The 19635-nt window shown below is 40.1% G+C and overlaps 4 protein-coding genes across 5 annotated transcripts; 1 reads left to right on the top strand and 3 right to left on the bottom strand.

The window, feature by feature from the left end:
- Nucleotides 1-5668: 5668 nt before the first annotated feature.
- Nucleotides 5669-7835, bottom strand: LOC110843046 (protein regulator of cytokinesis 1). Of its 2 annotated transcripts, none has more exons than XM_022088959.2 (7): nucleotides 7613-7835; nucleotides 7304-7523; nucleotides 7073-7225; nucleotides 6750-6998; nucleotides 6580-6659; nucleotides 6231-6504; nucleotides 5669-6140 (listed from the first exon to the last, which is right to left on the bottom strand). In XM_022088959.2, the coding sequence occupies exons 2-7, from the start codon at nucleotides 7520-7522 to the stop codon at nucleotides 5985-5987; spliced, it is 1131 nt and encodes a 376-aa protein (XP_021944651.1). In that variant the 5' UTR covers nucleotide 7523; nucleotides 7613-7835; the 3' UTR covers nucleotides 5669-5984. The 2 variants fall into 2 exon arrangements, with proteins under 2 accessions (XP_021944651.1, XP_021944650.1); XM_022088958.2 differs by having other exon boundaries at nucleotides 7617-7822.
- Nucleotides 7796-8566, top strand: LOC118434284 (protein PET100 homolog, mitochondrial-like). The gene is made up of 3 exons (XM_035847375.1): nucleotides 7796-7937; nucleotides 8077-8356; nucleotides 8516-8566. Exons 2-3 carry the CDS (start codon nucleotides 8112-8114, stop codon nucleotides 8535-8537), a joined length of 267 nt encoding a protein of 88 aa, XP_035703268.1. The 5' UTR covers nucleotides 7796-7937; nucleotides 8077-8111; the 3' UTR covers nucleotides 8538-8566.
- A 1638-nt stretch (nucleotides 8567-10204) lies between these two features.
- On the bottom strand, nucleotides 10205-13277 carry LOC110843045 (myoneurin). The gene is made up of 5 exons (XM_022088957.2): nucleotides 13070-13277; nucleotides 12444-12626; nucleotides 11411-12223; nucleotides 11182-11322; nucleotides 10205-11043 (listed from the first exon to the last, which is right to left on the bottom strand). The coding sequence occupies exons 2-5, from the start codon at nucleotides 12588-12590 to the stop codon at nucleotides 10402-10404; spliced, it is 1743 nt and encodes a 580-aa protein (XP_021944649.1). The 5' UTR covers nucleotides 12591-12626; nucleotides 13070-13277; the 3' UTR covers nucleotides 10205-10401.
- An 819-nt stretch (nucleotides 13278-14096) lies between these two features.
- LOC110845254 (SET domain-containing protein SmydA-8-like) lies at nucleotides 14097-19306 on the bottom strand. Its single transcript, XM_035848674.1, has 6 exons — nucleotides 19048-19306; nucleotides 17467-17964; nucleotides 17058-17194; nucleotides 16026-16545; nucleotides 15837-15955; nucleotides 14097-14882 (listed from the first exon to the last, which is right to left on the bottom strand). Exons 1-6 carry the CDS (start codon nucleotides 19304-19306, stop codon nucleotides 14541-14543), a joined length of 1875 nt encoding a protein of 624 aa, XP_035704567.1. The 3' UTR covers nucleotides 14097-14540.
- Nucleotides 19307-19635: the final 329 nt, after the last annotated feature.

Raw genomic sequence — 19635 nt, 5'->3', positions numbered from 1 at the left:
GGCTGGCTTAAATCGCTGGTGGCTCTTGCATTACATGCATGCATAGTATGATTTTACATGGTTTGTAATAAACGAGTCTGGAATTGAGACGAGATGATCGAGCAGGTGAGTTTAACCAGCCAGCCAGACTTACCTGCCAGCCACTAAATGTGTAGTAGGTAAGGCTTGATTTTTATGTATGTTTGCATGACGTGCGATTATTATTCTTATCCCTGAGTTGTTCACTGGATGGATGGAAGAAACCGAACATTTTGCAGGTGAGTTTGAAATGCTAAAGCTCTTTTAGCGTGTAGCCAAACCACGCTTGTGTAATCGTACTCACACTAGGATGCAGTGGCGGCGGAAGGGTGTGTGGGGACAGGGGGACAATGTCCCAACGATATCTACATCCACATAATCTCCTCATGTTATATACACCCCTAAAATTGCAATGTCCCCACGGCTTCCGCGGTCAATGCTCACATCACACTACGAATATGTACATATGCAGTTGCCGCGGAAGCGTGTGTGGGGACAGAAGGACAATGTCCCCACGGTTATTCGATGTCCCCATCAGAACCAAGAATTGTGCAGTGGTGTGTGTCTGTGTGTTACCAGTTGAACTTTGCGCTTGATTACACACGTGTCTCACATTGTCGAAGCTAATGTCACCTAGCGGCAGTTTGAGTACCATGTTACATTCTTCGTTTCTAGAGGGCGTTTTTCGCTAAAGTGTCAAAACGTTTCCAAAACGTTGTCGAACTCGAGAACAACGAAACACACCCTTTAGATCTGCCGAGGCTTGATCGGATGAATGCGCTCACCCCCTAGAGTTGACATTTGACCTGTGACCTGGGCCCCATTTTTCATGGTACTTTTCACTCTGCACTTTTCAACTTTTCACCATTTTTGCAAAGCAGAGGGTTTTTCAGCGACCGCGATTTGCAAAGTGAAAAGTGAAAAGTCGAAACCGCAGAGGTTTTGAAAAGTGCAGAGAAGGGACCCGTTTTTCAACGTGTCGCTCTGCAAAATAATCTCTACACTTTGCACAAAAAAGTGCAAAAGGTCAAGAGGCACTTCACTCCTCACTTTTCAAAACTTTTACTCCGGCTCCGTTAATTTCGCTCCCTTTCGTGAAATATAATTAGGAATAATACTTTGACTTTAACTCCTCACTATTTGCATAATTCACTATTTTTATAATGCTTCTTACCAAAAATTATGTTTGATTTTTGAAATCGGGTTAAAATTCGAATAGTGACAGCGTCTTGAAAAATTCTGATTTTTTAAAATTCAGTAACTGGCGAAACCATTTGCATTTTGGAAACCCCCAAAAAATATGGATCCGCTTATTTATAAGCGTGAACAATTTAAAATTAGTCCGGTAAAAATCGGCGATAATCACCTCCACACCTCATCATTATTAGATTGAGCAACAATGGAGGTCTCCCAACGCACATATTCTCACAGATTTCGACCAAAGTAGTGTCAATGGATCAGAAATTTAACTAGTATGAAAATTGCAATATTTGCATCCGAAAAAGACAAAGCGGGGAGTAAAATCGGTGCATTTTGCAGTTGAATTTTTCTCAAAACTCTCGCTTATCGTGATACATTTTTCAAAATAATTGTTTTATTTGTATACCATATTAATTCTATCTTAATTGATATTAATACATTCATTACAAAAGTTGGTTCTTAATTTTAAATAGGCTAGGAAGCCGTTCGTAGATATATTTAAAGAAGAATCTGCGTGCTAAGAGTTTTGCAATTTGTCGTAGTTCCACGCACGGACCATAATCATGAAAATTATACTGTTTAAAATTTCTACCAACGCCTTTCTAACCTATAAACAAATTGATAGAATCAATTTTTGTAATGAATTTATTAATAATAATTAAGATAAACTAATCCAAGGACTTTTGTTAACGATTTTATAATTGACATTAATTAGTAATTAGAGAGATTCGGAAGAAGGACAGAAATTATGCAAATTAGTTAGTTAAATAATTTTATAAATCGCAGTGATAATTCTGCACGGAACGATAATTTTGAGAGGGGAGAAAATGTTACTCGGCAAAATCTCTTTGCATTTGACCTTTTTCTGCAGAGTGAAAAGTGCAGAGTTCACGATGCATAAAAAACGCTCTGCCTGTTCACTTTGCACTTTTCCGAAAATGCAGAGTGAAAAGTGCAGAGTAAAAAGCGTGACCATGAAAAATGGGGCCCTGGGCACACACACTAGACTAGACATTTGACCCGTGACCTGGGCACCCCACTAGACTAGACATTTGACCCGTGACCTGGGCACCCCACTAGACTAGACATTTGACCTGTGACCTGGGCACCCCACTAGACTAGACATTTGACCTGTGACCTGGGCACCCCACTAGACTAGACATTTGACCTGTGACCTGGGCACCCCACTAGACTAGACATTTAACCTGGGCACACCTACTAGACTTGACATTTGACCTGCGACCTGCGTAAATCCCCTAAAGTTAACACTTAACGGAGTTGACACTTGACCTGTGACCAGGGCACATCCACTATACTTGACACTTGGCCTGTGACCTCTGTGCCCCATGGTATAGTTGACACTTGACCTGTGCCTTACTAATTTTAATTACCTACCAGCGCCACCTATCGGATGTTAGCTGTTTTTAAGCGCTAGAGGGCGGGCTTTTGCTTTAAGTGCCTAAACGTTTTTAAAACGTTAAAACAATGGCGAACTTTAGAATCGTGACCGAATGTTTTCGTGGTACACCTTCTAGAGTCGTGACTGAACGATTTTTGTGATCACGCCCTGAACAGTTGTGACTGCACGTTTTTCGTGGTCACACCCAATTAGAGTCGTGACTGAACGTTTTTCGTGGTCACACCCATTAGAGTCGTGACTGAGCGTTTTTCATGGTCACACCCTTTAGAGTCGTGACTGAACGTTTTTCCGTGGTCACGCCCTGTACAGTTGTGACTGAACGTTTTTCGTGGTCACACCCATTAGAGTCGTGACTGAACGTTTTTCGTGGTCACACCCATTAGAGTCGTGACTGAACGTTTATCGTAGACACACCCAATTAGAGTCGTAACTGAACGTTTTTCGTGGTCACACCCATTAGAGTCGTGACTGCACGTTTTTCGTGGTCAGACCCTTCAGAGTCGTGACAGAAGATTTTTCCGTGGTCACACCCTTTAGAGTCGTGACTGAACGTTTTTCGTGGTCACACCCAATTAGAGTCGTGACTGCACGTTTTTCGTGGTCAGACCCTTCAGAGTCGTGACAGAAGATTTTTCCGTGGTCACACCCTTTAGAGTCGTGACTGAACGTTTTTCGTGGTCACACCCTTTAGAGTCGTGACTGAACGTTTTTCCGTGGTCACGCCCTGTACAGTTGTGACTGAACGTTTTTCGTGGTCACACCCATTAGAGTCGTGACTGAACGTTTTTCGTGGTCACACCCATTAGAGTCGTGACTGAACGTTTATCGTAGACACACCCAATTAGAGTCGTAACTGAACGTTTTTCGTGGTCACACCCATTAGAGTCGTGACTGCACGTTTTTCGTGGTCAGACCCTTCAGAGTCGTGACAGAAGATTTTTCCGTGGTCACACCCTTTAGAGTCGTGACTGAACGTTTTTCGTGGTCACACCCTTTAGAGTCGTGACTGAACGTTTATCGTAGACACACCCAATTAGAGTCGTAACTGAACGTTTTTAGTGGACACACCCAATTAGAGTCGTGACTTAACGTTTTCCGTAATAAAATAATAAACTCGTTTTTCTTAGAGCCCGCATTGCGGGCTCAGGAGACTTGTCTTATATAAACCTGTCCCTCCCCCCATCCTACAATGTTCACGTCCCCACATGTCCCTCACAGCTTCCGCGCCCATTGCATCCCCATATGTACGTGCCCCATGAATTATTTTGCCTGCCTGCTTGACTAAGTGTTAAAGGATTAGGAGAGCAATCGAAGCAGCATTTAATTTAATACCGGGCAGGAATAGGTAGCTCACGTACGTCCGTTTAATACAAATATAACTAATTCATCTCCTACTACGCCAAGGAGATGAACAAATAAATGCAAGCCGACCGATTCTCTATGTACGAAAATTGTTGCTTTGCATGGCTAATGAACAATACAAAACACGGGGAGGAAGAATAATACTTTAAGCACGGCACACAGCCCCTTCATTTCGTGAGAATAATGAAAGAAAGGATGGATTGGAGAGTGTGATATTATTCTAATGGAAGTTTTTATCTTTTGCCTGGATCTTCTGCTGCTGGCCAACAATTATTTAGTCAGAAGGGAGGGAGAGAGTGAAATGAAATTTCAAATTGTACTGTACATATTTGTATAGATCGTGGCGTGGGACATGTACACGCGGTCATGTAATCCATGTAATCCGTGCGTGTGTATGTAGAAGCTTACGAGAAAATATGAAGGTGGACATATGTATGCAGTAAAAACGGTGGTCTGCAATTAAATTCATGGCTTTGCTATTATATGTACAGAAATATACTTTTACTACTGCAATGCGGTGTATGTACGGCAAAAAATTTAGCACACATTGGTGAGTGACCAGTGACCGCGGAAGGGTGTGGGGACATTGACATTGTAGGATAGGGGAGGGAGGGGTTTGTATAAGATGGGGAGATGATGGGGACATCGAATAACCGTGGGGACATTGTCCAGACCCTTCCGCGGCCACTGTGGTGACACGTTTTTATATGTATATAAATTTTCAGCATGCCATGCAATGCAGCACTTTTACCTGAATTTTGATGTATTTATGAGAAAAAAATGTAGTATATGTGTCTCATGAGAGTCGTCTGTTGTCAAGTTTTTTTTGTCTTTTCATGAGCTTTTCATTGACTGAATGACAGAGAAAAGTCAGGTCTGATGCATTATGATATGGTTATTTATTGAATGTTAATTCTCCTAATTTTTTTAAACCATGTGCAATAAGGAATAATAAATGAGTAGTAAATGGTGATGATGACGCGGAGATGAAACTCTTGCCTTGAGGTCGTCTCTTTTATTTAACAGAGAGCTGACTGAGCTATTAATATTCAATGATAATTTGCAAGTCAGTGAGGTATAAAACTGAGGATGATGATGTTGCGATCATGGTTGGTAAACGTGCCCAGTGGCCGCGGAAGGTGTGGGGACATTAATTAATATTGTAGGATGGGGGAGGGAGACGTTTATATAAGATGGGGACATCGAACAACCGTGGGGACATTGGACGCTTCCGCGGCCACTGAAAGTGTCTGATGAAAATAGTAGAAAAATAATAATTACTATGCTATGATATTTATGCAATGCCCGTCTACCTGGATATGTAAGAGGTTAAATACTACTTGACTTGATGGCATGAAAAGTAGTAGAGTTGTGGAGTTGTGTATTTAATACTACATGATGTAAGTGGCGGTGCATTGTCATGTCATATGCAAATATAATGAAATTGGTGATAATTGAAGTAATCACCTTATCATCATCGCATATCACTCATGGGTCGGGTCGCAGTTCTGACGTGGATGCACTTTTAAAGATTAAAGGTTATTTGTTTGTTACATATGTAAAGTGGAGCATGGAATTAGATACTCATTTATCGTGGAAAATGCATCTAATCAAGAACTCTGTACAAGGTGAAAGGTGGTGAAAGTAGTAAACCAACTTTGCAAAAAATGGAATATGATGACTTTATTCAATTAATTTTCAAAGTCATGTTATACATATTCAAGTTATTCCTTTGGCATGAATGTACGAGTTGTACTAGTGTTCAAAATAATATTTTCATGAAATGATTAATTGATATGTAATGATTAATCTGTCCCTGAGAGAGGAAAAAAACATTTTTCACTAATTTTACAAAGCCATAAAATATAATAAAAATAAATATTCAAATTCTAAATCGGCATGATGTACAGTAAAAATAGTACAGTAGAAAAGTTATAAAAGTTGTCAAACTTTACGAAATGATGAGAACTTGGAATGTAGATTCTTAATTATTCAGCGATTCCGTCGACGCTGCTACAAATTTTCTTTTCGACAGTGGGGTTGACTGGCCAGGCATTTGTGATCCGGGACGTTTGTCACCCACCTTACTGGTTCCTGGTTGAGGGGGCAGATGCGGCATGACGGAAAGGCGAGTTACACGCTAAAATAGGAAAAAATATTGATATAGAAGACAATTTTTTTGTAAATGACAACCAGTAATTTATGTATATTAAGTAATTAGCATTCTTACTAAAGGTACAGACGACGAGGCTGAATCAATTCGAGTTGGTGCTGCAGCAGAAGGGGTCAGAAATTGACGGTTCAATTTTTTCGCTGCTTTTTCATCCTTAAATAATTTCCACTCTTCATCAATCATAGATGGGATTTCCTTTCCATGAATTTTCATTTTTCGGTCGTGCTCAAGCTCAAATTTCTTGGCTAGTTTGATCAATTCAGCCTCTAATTTTGGAAGATTCTTTGTTATAGAGTTGTGCATATTTTGATCCTTCAAAAGAGCTCCGCCTCTGCAATGATGTGTTTAAACAAATTAATTTTTGACGACTTGTATTAAATTTGTTATTAAAACTTGATATCTGTACCGATTCACGAAACGGTTCGGATCATCAGCTTTGGCCTCCAATTCTCGTAACTTGACCCACATCTCTTCACGCTTCGTTACCTTATCGTAAAATTTAATAACCAAATTAACAACTTGTTGTTTCATATATATATCGTATATTGATTAGGGGTTTGTAAATCAGGTACTTACCATAGTTAAAATTTCTTGATTCTTTTTATGATAAACTTGCCATTTTGCCAATTCTTGTTTGTGAATGTCCAACATTTCCTCGGTGTAAAGATCCGAATGATATTCCTTAAATGCAGCCTTCTCCTCGTCCGTTATCATGCACTGTTCCCATATGTCGGAAATATCTTTGCGTAGTTCTCCAATAAAAACTTTGATCCTTTTCGCCATGTCATCTTCCCTTAAAAGTAATTGAGCCTTGAAATTCTGCATCTACATGAAACCAAACAAATTGGGCATACATTAATACCATAAAAAGTTACAATAGACTAACCAAATAATTATACCGATTTTATGACACCAGAGTCAGCAGAAGTAAATCCCAACTGAAATTCTTTCTTATCCTTAAGACGCTTAAACATAACTTGTAAATCCTCCCACAATTCGTCACTTTCCTTCTCTTTTTCATTAACTTTAACTAAAAGCTCGTCATATAAGTTCTAGAATTAAGTAAGATGAAAAATGAATATCATACAATCATGAATTAATAATAATAATATTAATAGTTTGGCTAATACCTGACATTTCTCCGCAAGTTTAACATCCATTAAAAACTTACTATCGCTCTCTAATTTATTTTCCGTGCAACAAATCATAGTTTCTAATTCCGATGAGGGAGTCTTATCCAAAAGTAGAATCAGCGGCTCAATTTTTCTTCGCCAGGATAAAAATTCTTGAACCTTCTCTAACGGCACAGTCACACCCGGTATTTCCGTACTTTCCGTAGAAGCAGCCATCCTAGAAATGAAATAAAGTAAAAATTAAATGAAATACTAATTTAAAAAATAAATAAAATTGCAAAGAAACAAATAATCCGTACGACAAACCTACTTTTACGTTGAAGATGGTGATTTATGGCGTGGTTGTTATCAGTATCCACAAATGTATAATAGCCGCACTAATTATAGTGGGTTATCAATTAACGAAAAATTACGAAATGCAATTAACATTAATATTTCGCCGACCAAAAACCACAACACAAAACAAGAGTGTCCGTTTCTTAACCGCCACAGCGTTTGGCTCCCACTTTTTGGTGGGGAAAGAAGACTTGAAAATTTCAAGTTGAAAATTTCAAGTTGAAATTCGCACGAGAGAAAGAAAAATAAAAAAACTTGGAAATTAAAATTTGTAAATCAAGATTTTCTGACACAGGTAAGATCATCCTCTTACCTGTGAACTTATCATCTTATAAGAAAGATGATAAGGTGACAGTTTGCAGTTAGAAGTATAGTTACAAAACTCGGGAACTTGTGATGTGCATTTTAAATTAATTTTTACTTGATTTATGCAGGCCAAATCAGGAAAAGTCGTCTTACTTATCTGAACATGGGTAACTGGCAATTAGAAGTTTTCAAGCTCGGCTTATTCGTGTCCTTCCCCGTTGGAATGTTTTACTTTTACAATCAAGCCCAATACTTTGAAGACTGGGTGATAAAGATGAAACGGGAACTTTATCCACCCGACGATCTCACATGCAGGCAAGAATTGCAAGATTTTATCAAAGAAATGAGGCAGAAACAACAGTCGGAATTGATCGCGAAAATGCAGGCTGAAATGGATCAAAGTACGAGGTAGTAAGTAACGACGGAGCTAGATAACTAAAAGTATCGTCAAATTAATTATTAACAATTTCGAAAGTTTGTTAATACCGCATCTAAAATTTTGTTAAAAATGCAATAAGAAACATTTAGTCATTATTTAGAATCTGAGTATCTTTATTTTGTTTTTAGGCCTTTTAAGATGGCCTTATAGATTTACCAAGATGTCTGTCTGTCCGTCCGTCTGTGCGTCCGTCTGTGCGCACGATAACTCTCTTTAAACAAAAGCTATCGACTTGAAATTTTGCACACTTCATCTTCGGGTCAAAAGTAAGGATGAGTTCGGAGGTGGGCATGATCGGTCAAGTAATTGGCCGGTGGGGGTCATTTCCATCCAAATGCGTTGCCCTTAACTACCAAGAACCTTTAGAGCAGGTTAAATTATTTAAGTGTAAGTAAAATATTTGTAGCTTGAGAAATATCTATAGTAATAATTTTAAGTAATTTTAGTATGAAGATTGCGACTGACCTCAAAGCGTTTAAATTGGAGTGGAGTTTCAGAAATTTTAAACCTGGGAGACCCGATAGGGTGACCCGACGGATTTCTAAAATTTGTAGTAGGTAGTTGAAATTTGGAACAAAGGTTGCTAGTGGATTGTAACAGACAAAAATGAATTTAGGTTGGAAAAATTTTAATCTTGATGGACCCTATGGGGTGACCCATACTGATTTTTCAAAATCGTCATATCGAAGTGAAATTTGGGAGAGAGGTTGCAAATGGGTCTTAATGGAACAATATGAAATGAAATTGGTAAAATTTATATCTGATGCGGTTATCCATATCTATTTTTAGAAATTGCGTTAAAAACATGAAATCCGGCACGGTAATACTTACAATTAGTGGCTTCTCATCAAAGAATTTGAAATTAAAAGTTAGCTAACAAGGGATACTTTCGAGGTGATAGTCGTGTCCAGGGTACCACTCATTGGTCTAAATGTTTTTTGATCGAGTGTTTCTCACGGGTTCGGGTTCTTACTTCGGGTTTCGGGTTCGGATCGGGTTTGGGTCCTGCTTCGGATACGAAATTTTTGAACCCGAAACTTTCGGGTTCGGGTTCGGGTCCGAGAAATGTGATCCCAAAATTTCGGGTTCGGGTCGGGTTCGGGTTCCGACTAAGAACCCGAAACCCGAACCAACAAGAACTTTTTGCCACAACGAACACGAAAACATTAAAAAAGAAAATAAAGTGTTAACCAAACTTGCTACGACGGTTATGCTGCAGTAATTCATTAAATAATTCAAATTTTTAATTGTCGTAACTTCTTTTCACAAGTGTCTTTCAACTGATTTAAAAATTTCTGAATGTCACGGAAAGCCATTATTCATGGTCGATTTTTTGAGATTGCATTATTATGGTCAAGGAATTAAGAGTTATGTACTTATGCAGAAATGTGCTTAATTATAATTCCTCGGTCATATTTACAGAAGTATTGTTTGTTTGAAACCTTCCAAAGAATTTTTAGCTAAAAAGCCAGTCACCCCTTAAAGTTAAAATATATTCGGGTTTTTCGGGTTCGGGTTTCGGATTTGATCCGCCAGTTCGGGTTCGGATCGTTGCAAACGGGTTTCGGGTTCTTCGGGTTCGGGTTGCCCTCAAGTTTCGGATCAGTGGCATCGGGTTCGGGTTCGGGTTTCGGATTTGCAAGAACCCGACCCGTGAGAAACACTAACCCATCTTCGAACTCGGTCGATGCCCAGATGCATGTCTGTATCAAATTTGGTAAAATTCAGCCTACTCCTTCGAGAGTTATGGAAAGACAGACAGACGGACAGGTCGATTACATAAGCCCTAGTCCGGGCTAAAAATTATATGCCAATCGTTCATTAGAGTCTGGCTTTTATGTAATAATGCCGTCTTAAAAGGCCCCGCAAAGTTGCTTGGAGTAGGTTTTTACCTTACATACAAGTGATGAATAGAATTTTCGTTACTTTCAAAAACCCGGTGTAAAAATAAACTAATATTGTACTGACATTACATAACAGTTATAATTGATTGATGTACATATCCCTATTATCTTTAACCATTATAGTTAACCACATAATTCATGGGTTTGGAATGTATCAATTCTCTCTTAATTATCGACGAGTCATCTCCTCCCGTTGTGAACATGGTTGCTCCAGCTCCTCGAGAAATTAGGGACTGAATATACGAAGACGAAGGGCGTGGTGCAGGTGTGACCGTGAGTCCGTTGGAGGATGTCAATTTTTCCCTATTTTCCGCCCCCGTGTTGGAAGACGCTAATGAAATTGAGAGCCCATTGCTGGTCGTGGTTCCGATCTCGAATCTATTTCCATTCGTTTGAAGAGACGAATTTCCCAGTAATAAAGAGTCCAAGGATTGTTTTGAAGCCGATTTTAATCCTCTTCCAACTGGTTTTCCCCCGTTTTGTTGTACTTTTACAGGAATTATTTGATTACTTTTGACTTGAGAGAAACTTGTTATGGTCATGGCGTCATTGGCCGTTGTAGTGCTTGGGGGAGGGGATAGAAGACTCTCTGCGGTTCGATTAGCCTGTTGAAAATGCCGTTCCATGTGGCCTTTAAGCTTATCTTGACGAGCAAAGGCTCGCTGACAAGCAGGGATTGGGCAAACGTAAGGCTTTTCCCCGGTGTGTACGCGTAAGTGACGCTTCAAATGGGCCGATCGGGCGAACGAGTTCTGAAAGTAGGGGGAGTTATTTGAGTTAAATTAAGTTAAGATAAAATGACATCTAAAATTAATTTAGGTTAGATAACTAGTAAATATGTGTCAGTTAAGTAAATGACATATATTTATTAAGAAGGATGTCATACTCACCTGACAATATTCACACGAGTACGGACGATACTTATTGACATGAGTTTTTAAATGTTTTTGAAGCAGGGCAACATTGTTGAAGGTTTCGTTACACCATGGACAGTCAGATTGAGCTTCTTCATCGATATCCTCTTTGAAATCCTACCAGAACAAAAATATGATCTTAATAAATCCTCTGTACTTCATCTCATACTTCATCTCGTAATATTATCATATAACAAAAATTTACCTGACTAGCTTCCAACAAATCTCCTGGATTTACAATTCCAATCAATTCTTCCTCGTCCTCGTCTTCATTTTCATCTTCGTCACTTCCATATTCGTCTTCCAGTTTGATTGGTAACGTCCCAAAGTCATTATTGTCACCTGCTCGTATGGGTGTCAGCATTAGGCGTTTTGCTGCCCCCGCAAAATTTACGAGACCTTCCAAATTATCTATTTCGATGTGTCGCTTATTTCTTGCTGGACGGATACCATTAAATGCACTTTGTCCATGAGACGACTTGATCCCGTAATTGACATGCAAGTCTTCAAAGTGGTCATTTTTTCCAAAATTTCCTTCACAATTATTGGCACTAGTCGTCGTTTTCAAATTGTTTGAATTGGAATCTATTGAGGATCGTGACGATGCCAGGTTTGATTTCGAGTTTGAACAATCGTCTGCAAAATCTGATTTTTCGGTGGGGGCGGCGTCACGTTCCGGGTGCGATGATTCTCCCGGGGAAGTATTTTCATGCAAATTTCCAGAAATTGGTGATGCTCTTGTACCATTTGGTAATAAATTGAGTTCCGGCATTGATTTTGGAATCGCTTTCATCGCCGTCCTCATCCGCTTGTATTCCAACTCGTCACACATTTTCAAAATTGTGGCCACCTTTCTCCAAGGAATGGTCGCTCTTCCGGTGTACATATAGGTCAAAATTGTTTGTAAGTCGGCAACCTTCCAACTCCGCATGAAGATCATGGGATGACTGCATGGCGTCGGGAGCACTGTGGTGGTCAAAAGCTCGTGCATGTATTTGCAAGATGCGGCGAGAATGACCTGTGAAATATGTGTAATGAGTAATTATATTTTATGAAGCTATTTAGCTGCACACAGTGGCCGCGGAAGCTGGAGGACATCTGGGGACATTAACACTGTGGGATGGGGGAGTGTTTATATAAGATGGGTGGATGATGGGGACATCGAACAACCGTGGGGACATTGTCCCTCTGTCCCCACACTTCCGCAGCCACTGGCTAAACATGAAACTCTTGATTACCTTATGTGACTGTACTTGACCATCGGAACAAACTATTGTGCAATCTACGAGTTGGTTTTTGGACAAGAGATTTGCACACTTTTGGAAAAAGTTGTTTGCATGGGACAAATCGTTGGATCCAATTTCAAAGACGGTTTCTTTCTCCATATTTATGTAGCTATGAAGAGACGATTTTGAAAACCTCTAGATAGGAAACCAAGAACAATTAGTACAGCAGTAATTTTCTAAAAAAAAATGCATATGCAGCTGGTGTGTAGATAACGTTCGCAAACTTCATAACGCAATTTTTTTTGTTTTGACATCCAATCCACCCACCCCCTTTTGACACGATATTATTGGGCCCTGACCACCCACCCATTCCTGCGTTATGAAGTTTACGAACTTCCCTTATGTTTTGGGGCAGCTAAAAATCTACGGCCAAGCTACACTGGGCAGTTGAGAAACTGCAATATTTTCACAATTCTGAGAAATACCCAGTCTCAAGTTTCCTTCAATTCGCAAGTTGCGAATCGCAACTCATACTGAATTCGAGTTTGCTTTCACCACTGCATTTTTCTGCCGTGTTTTTTTTGCGTACCTTAATAATTTATTACAAACCTAGATGTATGAGAATTTGACTTACTTACCTTTAAAACCTGACACAATTTTGATTTCCTCTCCGATTTTGCAGCCTTATTATTATGCACTCGATAACAATGCTTATTGTTTGAATAATGTTGAATTCGGTCGGACTTGTGATGATTTGTGTGCAACCTTGTTGGCTGGATTGGTTGGATGGTTTGTTTGGTTGAATTTTGGTGGAGCCGAATAAGGGGAACTTCATATACATGAAGAAGAGGGGGACCCACGGACCCCTTCCTTCACTTCTCATACATATATCCAATCCAACTGCATGCAACCAAGCACCAAACACGTTGTTTCCTATGCAATATTATAAACCAACCTTTAAACCTCGTGTATATACGAGAAAACCAAGTTTTAGTAATCTTCTTCCTTTACGGGAGTCTCCCCACAAGAACCAACGCAACCCAACCAACTTATCCTCTTAAACATCCATCCATCTCCCCTTCTTCGGATGCATGGGTCCATTTTTATGGCCATACTGCTGTGGTCCCCCATGTAACTGCAGTGGCCGCGGAAGCCGTGGGGACATGTGGGGACATTTTCATTTTCCCTGTGTCCCCACGCTTCCGCGGCCACTGTGTAACTGGTCTGGTCGGCATATGCATCTTCTTATTACACTTTTTGTGAAAATCCCCTCTCAACAAATTCCAGGGAGAGGGGAGTTGGTTCCCCATTTCATAATATAGGAGAGGAGGGGGATATAGTAAATTCTGTTAGTGGGCTCTGTCTCATTCTCAGTTTAATAACACGACGATGGTAAAGTAAAGCCAACCAACTTGTTTTTGCCTTTTTTTCGTTTGAAGGATGAGTAAAATGAGATAGACTGAACTGAACCCCCTCCGGACTTTGCACCATTATGGTTTTCCTCCTTCTCTCCTCTGCTTAAGCTGAATAATAAGGATTGACGCTTCTTCTTTTGAATACTTTTTTGTAGCTTTGTGGGTTAAAGAGTATAATAAAAAAGGAATAAGGAAATGTTTCTCGGGCATATGCATTGTTTGGTTGAGGAGAATAAAATATATGTACGTATTTGCATGGAACAGTTTCAGTATGTCTTTTTATTTTCATCTTTTGTATAATGCAGATTGTAGGTACGTATGTCTTTGAACTACATATATGCAGTGGCCGCGGAAGGGTGTGGGCAATGTCCCCACGGTTATTCGATGTCCGCATCATCTCCTCATCTTATATAAACCCGTCCCTCCCCCATATTACAAGGAAAATGTCCCCACACCTTCCGCGGCCACTGACCTGACTACATGTATGTACCATTGTTTATTACAGAATACACTGACAAAAGTATATTTAAGTAAATGTCCCCAGATGTCCCCACGGCTTCCGCGGCTACTGACTCTACATGTACCATTATTTATATATGTAATTTTCTGACAAAAGTTTACATTTAAGTAGTAACAAGTTGAAAATTTAATCATTATTCAAGTCGAATTATTAAGTAATTTTCTCCTCTCCCAATTAAAACACTTCTTCAATGAACGAATCATCATCCGCAGTGAGATGGGATCTTTCAATTTCGAGAATATCCTTCTCCAGATCCTTATCAAGTGATGATAACTCCTTTTCTCCTCCTTTCTTCGGGCTGGAAGGTGGTTTTGCATTTTCATTCCTGGATCCAGCAGCAGCTACCTTATCGACTGATAAGGTAGCCGTAGGTTCAGGCAAATTCTGCAGTGAAAGTACAGCCTTTCTCAAATTGTCCAAGTCTCTCTCGGCCCCAGCTGCCCTTTTTCGCTCGATCGAATGCTGGCTTTCCCATCCGAGCACTTTTATCACTTCAGTCATCCACTTACCGCATTGCTAAAAGAGAATGGAAACAAAAAAATGTGTAATAATCATTACCATCATTTCTGTAATTGGCTCGTAAAAATTCATAAATGTTCCTTCTCAATCTACCTCGAGGGTGAAGTGAATAAAGGGAAAATGGTGAAGTGAAAGTCGTCGTCGTCGGTAATTGACTTGTGAGCACTTTTACATACCTCCTTTTTTTGTCTTGATTGTATTTGTAGACTCGTTTGCTAAATTGGCACAGGGCACTTTCTTTCTATGCATTTGAAAGGTTGATCTCTCTACTTTCTCTCTGTTTCCACCTTTTTTTATTGGTGGGCAGAATTTGGTAGGATACGTATGTATTTAGAATGACTTTCATTCGTAATAATGCTAATGAGCATTTTTATTACGTAATATGTGTTATGTCATTCAGTGGCGGCGGAAGTTGGGGGGACATGTGGGGACATTAGCATTGTGGGATTATTGAGGAGAATGGGCTTATTAACATGGGAAAGAATGGCCAGATACAATTTTGCTGAATTTCTCGGGGGACAATGTCCCCTGTCCTCCCTCTGCTTCCGCCGCCACTGATGTAATGTGTAGGAAAGTTATTGATAGTAGGAGAATCTACCCATTTTCTATAAAGAACTGGAGGAATAATATTCTACATGGTGATCCTTGGCTGAAGTTTTTACTAAAGTCGAAAAATTTTACACTTTCCAAATTTACTGTGGTCGCTTTCTCCTCTTCGGATGCAAATATCTCTGCGAAACGTGCCCATTGGGAGATCGTGTCTTTTCCAAATTTCATACTAATTACATTGATGATCGATTGACACTATAGTTTGGTCAAAATCGGAGAGCATCCGCTGGGAGACCTCCATTGTTGTAAGTGAAAGTCGTTTATTCGAGTATACATGAGATAGATTGTCTTTCCGAAAATGAGGTCCCAAACAAAAATTTACCCAAATTTTAAAAATCTTACCATCAACTCTTCCAAATGCGTTTCCAATGAAATATCTCCACAACTGCGGCGAAGTTGTGAAAGCATGAAGACTGCGGCTTGGAGTTCATAAATGATCAAAGCTCTCAACCTATTGTAGCCTGCAGGCGGATAAATAGATAATCAGTAAATATATAAATTTCCAATTTTTAAAATAAGATTCCTGGAAACCTGGATAAATTATGTTGAGCGTGACCAAAAGTTCTTCACAGAGGTTAATCTTCCTCACGAGATTTTTCGGACTCATCATATGCAACGGCTCCTCACTCGTCCGTCCGTAAAGCTGGGCCAGCTCTACTTTCACCTCCAACAAGTAAAAGTGATTGGGCGACAAGGTTTTCGAAAATTGTTTCACAAAGTCTTCCTTGGCCGCGATGTCGCCGATTTTGTCGTGAAGTTGGTCCATCTCTTGACCAGCTTTCTGGATCAGAGAGTTGACATAGGCGACGTTGTAGTCTTCCTTGCACGTCAAACATTTCCAATCTCCGTCCGGTTTGAAGGGATCGAGTGGAGCGACCAGGCCACGTTTTTCGGAGGTCGGGATATTCATACATTTCAAGTGTTGACACCGGAGCGAGCTGACGTGACATCCGAGCTCGGTCGGATCCTTGCACCGGTCACAGTGGCACGTGAAGAATTTCGTCATTCGGAGGAGAGATAGTCGATCGGCGGTGCCCCATAAAGGGTCCACCTGGATAATTTGTAAAATATTTAAGGGACCGGTCATGAATTATGTCACGTGAGAGGAGGGTTCAAGGATATTGTGCCTATATGACGCATGTTAATGGGGGGAGGGTCTAGAAATTCGTGAGTTTTTGCGTGACATAATTTATGGACTTCCCCTTAATTAAAAAACGCTTAATTTAGGATATTCGATGACTTATTGCCAAAATTATCAAAATCAGCGCATTTTTAATCATTTCTTCGCTCTGGGAATTTATATTAAAATTCGTAAAGCAGGGAGTTGCCAGTTTTTAACCAGCTTTGATGAATTCCAGTTTTTCTTAAGGCGGCTTCTTAAACTTGAGATCTCCTCCTTCAAAAATGGTCAAAATCTGGAGTGCAAATTTTTAATAGATTGACAACGACCTGTCCTACAAATTTGTCGTTCAGAATTTTAAAATAAATTCTCAGAGTCTAGAAACGATTAAAAATATGCTGATTTTCACGATTTTGGTGATGAATCCCACGTGAGTTTATTACATAGCTGATTGAAAGATGATCTCCCTTCTTGATGGGTGTACTGGCTCGAATCACAATTTCTTTAGTGCTCAAATCCCACGTTTTGACACAGTTTGGACGACAATTATGCTCCAGATAGGAAGAGTTATGGTACACACCTACATATGCAAATCCATAATTTTACGTAAACTGCTTTTATGGGGCAACTTTCCCTTTGTCATGAGTGAAAGCAGTGGCCGCGGAAGCAGAGGGTCAATATTCCCACGGTTCTTTGATGTCCCCATCATCTCCCCATCTTATACAAACCCCTCCCTCCCCCTCCCCTATCCTAAATACATACAATATTAATGTCCCCACATGTCCCCACAGCTTCCGCGGCCACTGGTCACAAGTGAAAGTAGTAAACTTAATTTTGTCTCTCGTTTCATACCAATAACTCGCCTGTTGATATGCCCATCGAGATCCGGGATGGGAATTTCGTGCCCGTTCGTCTCAATTATTCCGATAAGTTTGACAATCCATTCCTCCGTTACGTCCGTTCTTTGGAAGAAATCATGAATTAGCTTCACACCTGCTGCCGGCTTGAGTTCGGTGCTGTTACTCGTGGAACTGCCACCAGGTCCCCCGCCACCACCTTCCTCGGCCTCCATGGCTTTAACGAATTCCTCCCGTTTTTCCACATTTGCTTCGAGATTCACCAGTTTCTCGAAGACGTCAGGATTCTTATCTTTGAGTCCGAGCGCTCGCAAGATTCCGATCAGTTGATAGAGCGGATGTTCACCGTCGGCATATTTAATCGTAACCTTTCCCCTCGATTTGGCCAAGGCGCACTCGGCCTTATGATCCTGGGAGTTGCAACAAAGTGGAGATTTGCACATGGGAAAGCCGCATCCATTCTGGCAAGCGTGCGGTTTGACGCCTTTACCGTCTGAAATTGAGAGATGAACAGAGGGCGGATATGTATTTAAGCATTTTTTCCCCTAAACTATCCAAAAAACTTCAAAATATTTTTTTTACATATTGTCACACATTTCTAGGTTTGCATATATACATATAAATATTTATAACTATGCTTTGAAAAATGCGTAGATCATTTAAATATTAAAAAACCTACTCCAAGCAACTTTGCGGGGCCTTTTAAGATGGCATTGATAACTGAAAGTCGAACTCCTAATATCAAATATGTGATATATTATTAACTTCGTGCTAAATTTCAGCCTCCCACGACAAATTTGAAACGTTTCTATGGCATTTAAATTTTGTTACGGTCCACCCGATCCACCTAAACGACCCCCACCGACCAACCACTTGACCGATCATGCCCATCTCCGAACTCAACCTTACAATTTGCCCAAAGATGAAGTATGCAAAATTTCAGGTCAATAGCTTTTGTTTAAAGAGAGTTATCGTGCCTACAGACGGATAGACGGACGGACAGACAGACATCTTGACAAATCTATAAGGCCATCTTAAAAGGCCTAAAAATACATATACACATTTTTCAAATTTTTCTAGGGTGTGAGACGAAATTTTTCTGTTAAAAAAAATTGTACCACAAAAAATCCACTTCAAAATTACAAGTTTTGAGAAAATTCTTATTTTTTGGTACAAACATATTTCGTAAATATTTTGGAATTTTTTCGTAAATATTAAATCCATATTTCATCTTTTTTTCCTAAATACATATCAGCTCTCTGGACCTTACATACATACTTGTGCGATCGTGAGATTAAGCAAATTGGGCAATTCTTCATGCTTCACATAGTGTTGCATTTTGTATGTAACAGATGCACATGCAATATCCAACAATACAGTGGCCGCGGAAGCGTGAGGGGAAGAGGGACAATGTTCTTCCCGGGTATTTAATGTCCGCATCATCTGCCTATCTTATATAAACCCCGCCCTGCCCCACCCCACAATTTTACCGTCCCCATATGTCCCCACAGCTTCTGCGGCCACTGCCAACGAATACATATTTTCTAATATATTTACTCTTCCTAAAATTGCATACCATCCGTCACCACTCCATCCGGCTTGAATTCACTGTAACAACCGAGACAGACCGGAAGGGTGATTTTCGGAGGGGTGATAATCAGAGGTTTTTCTTGCATAATAATTTCTCCCGGCTTGACATCCCTCACGGCGATGAGGAATCGACCCAGCCGCTTATTTTCCGACACCTTCCACCCACAACAGTCCCCTTGTGATCCTTCCAGTGCAACTTTTGATGCTCTTTCGAACAATAGCCGACTTTCTGGCAGCCGCCGCATCTCGACACGGCGGGGACGGGACAATCGTGAACACCACATTTGAAGTTGTTCTTGTTCGAGTCGTCCTTTGAAATTGAAATGGAATCACTTTCTGGATTCTCTTTCTTTTCAGAAGCCGGCTTTGTCACGTTCTTCGCTGCTGCTGCGGTTTTTGCCTTGGATGCTTTCCCCATTATTATTTGCTGCTGCTTTCTTCGTTCGCGTGTACAGCAGGGTTTCTCCTTGTAAAAAAACGCATGCATGAAATTATTGAACAGAAAATGTTTTTACAAGTTTAATAACGCACACCAAAAATTGGGAAAATGCATAACAAACATTTAAGTGTAAAT

Source organism: Folsomia candida, unplaced genomic scaffold, assembly GCF_002217175.1.
Source record: "Folsomia candida strain VU population unplaced genomic scaffold, ASM221717v1 Fcan01_Sc002, whole genome shotgun sequence".
In the NCBI taxonomy this organism is placed as follows: domain Eukaryota; kingdom Metazoa; phylum Arthropoda; class Collembola; order Entomobryomorpha; family Isotomidae; genus Folsomia; species Folsomia candida.
The sequence above is the reverse complement of the archived record's forward strand: the minus strand, read 5'-3'. Positions and strand labels throughout refer to the sequence as shown.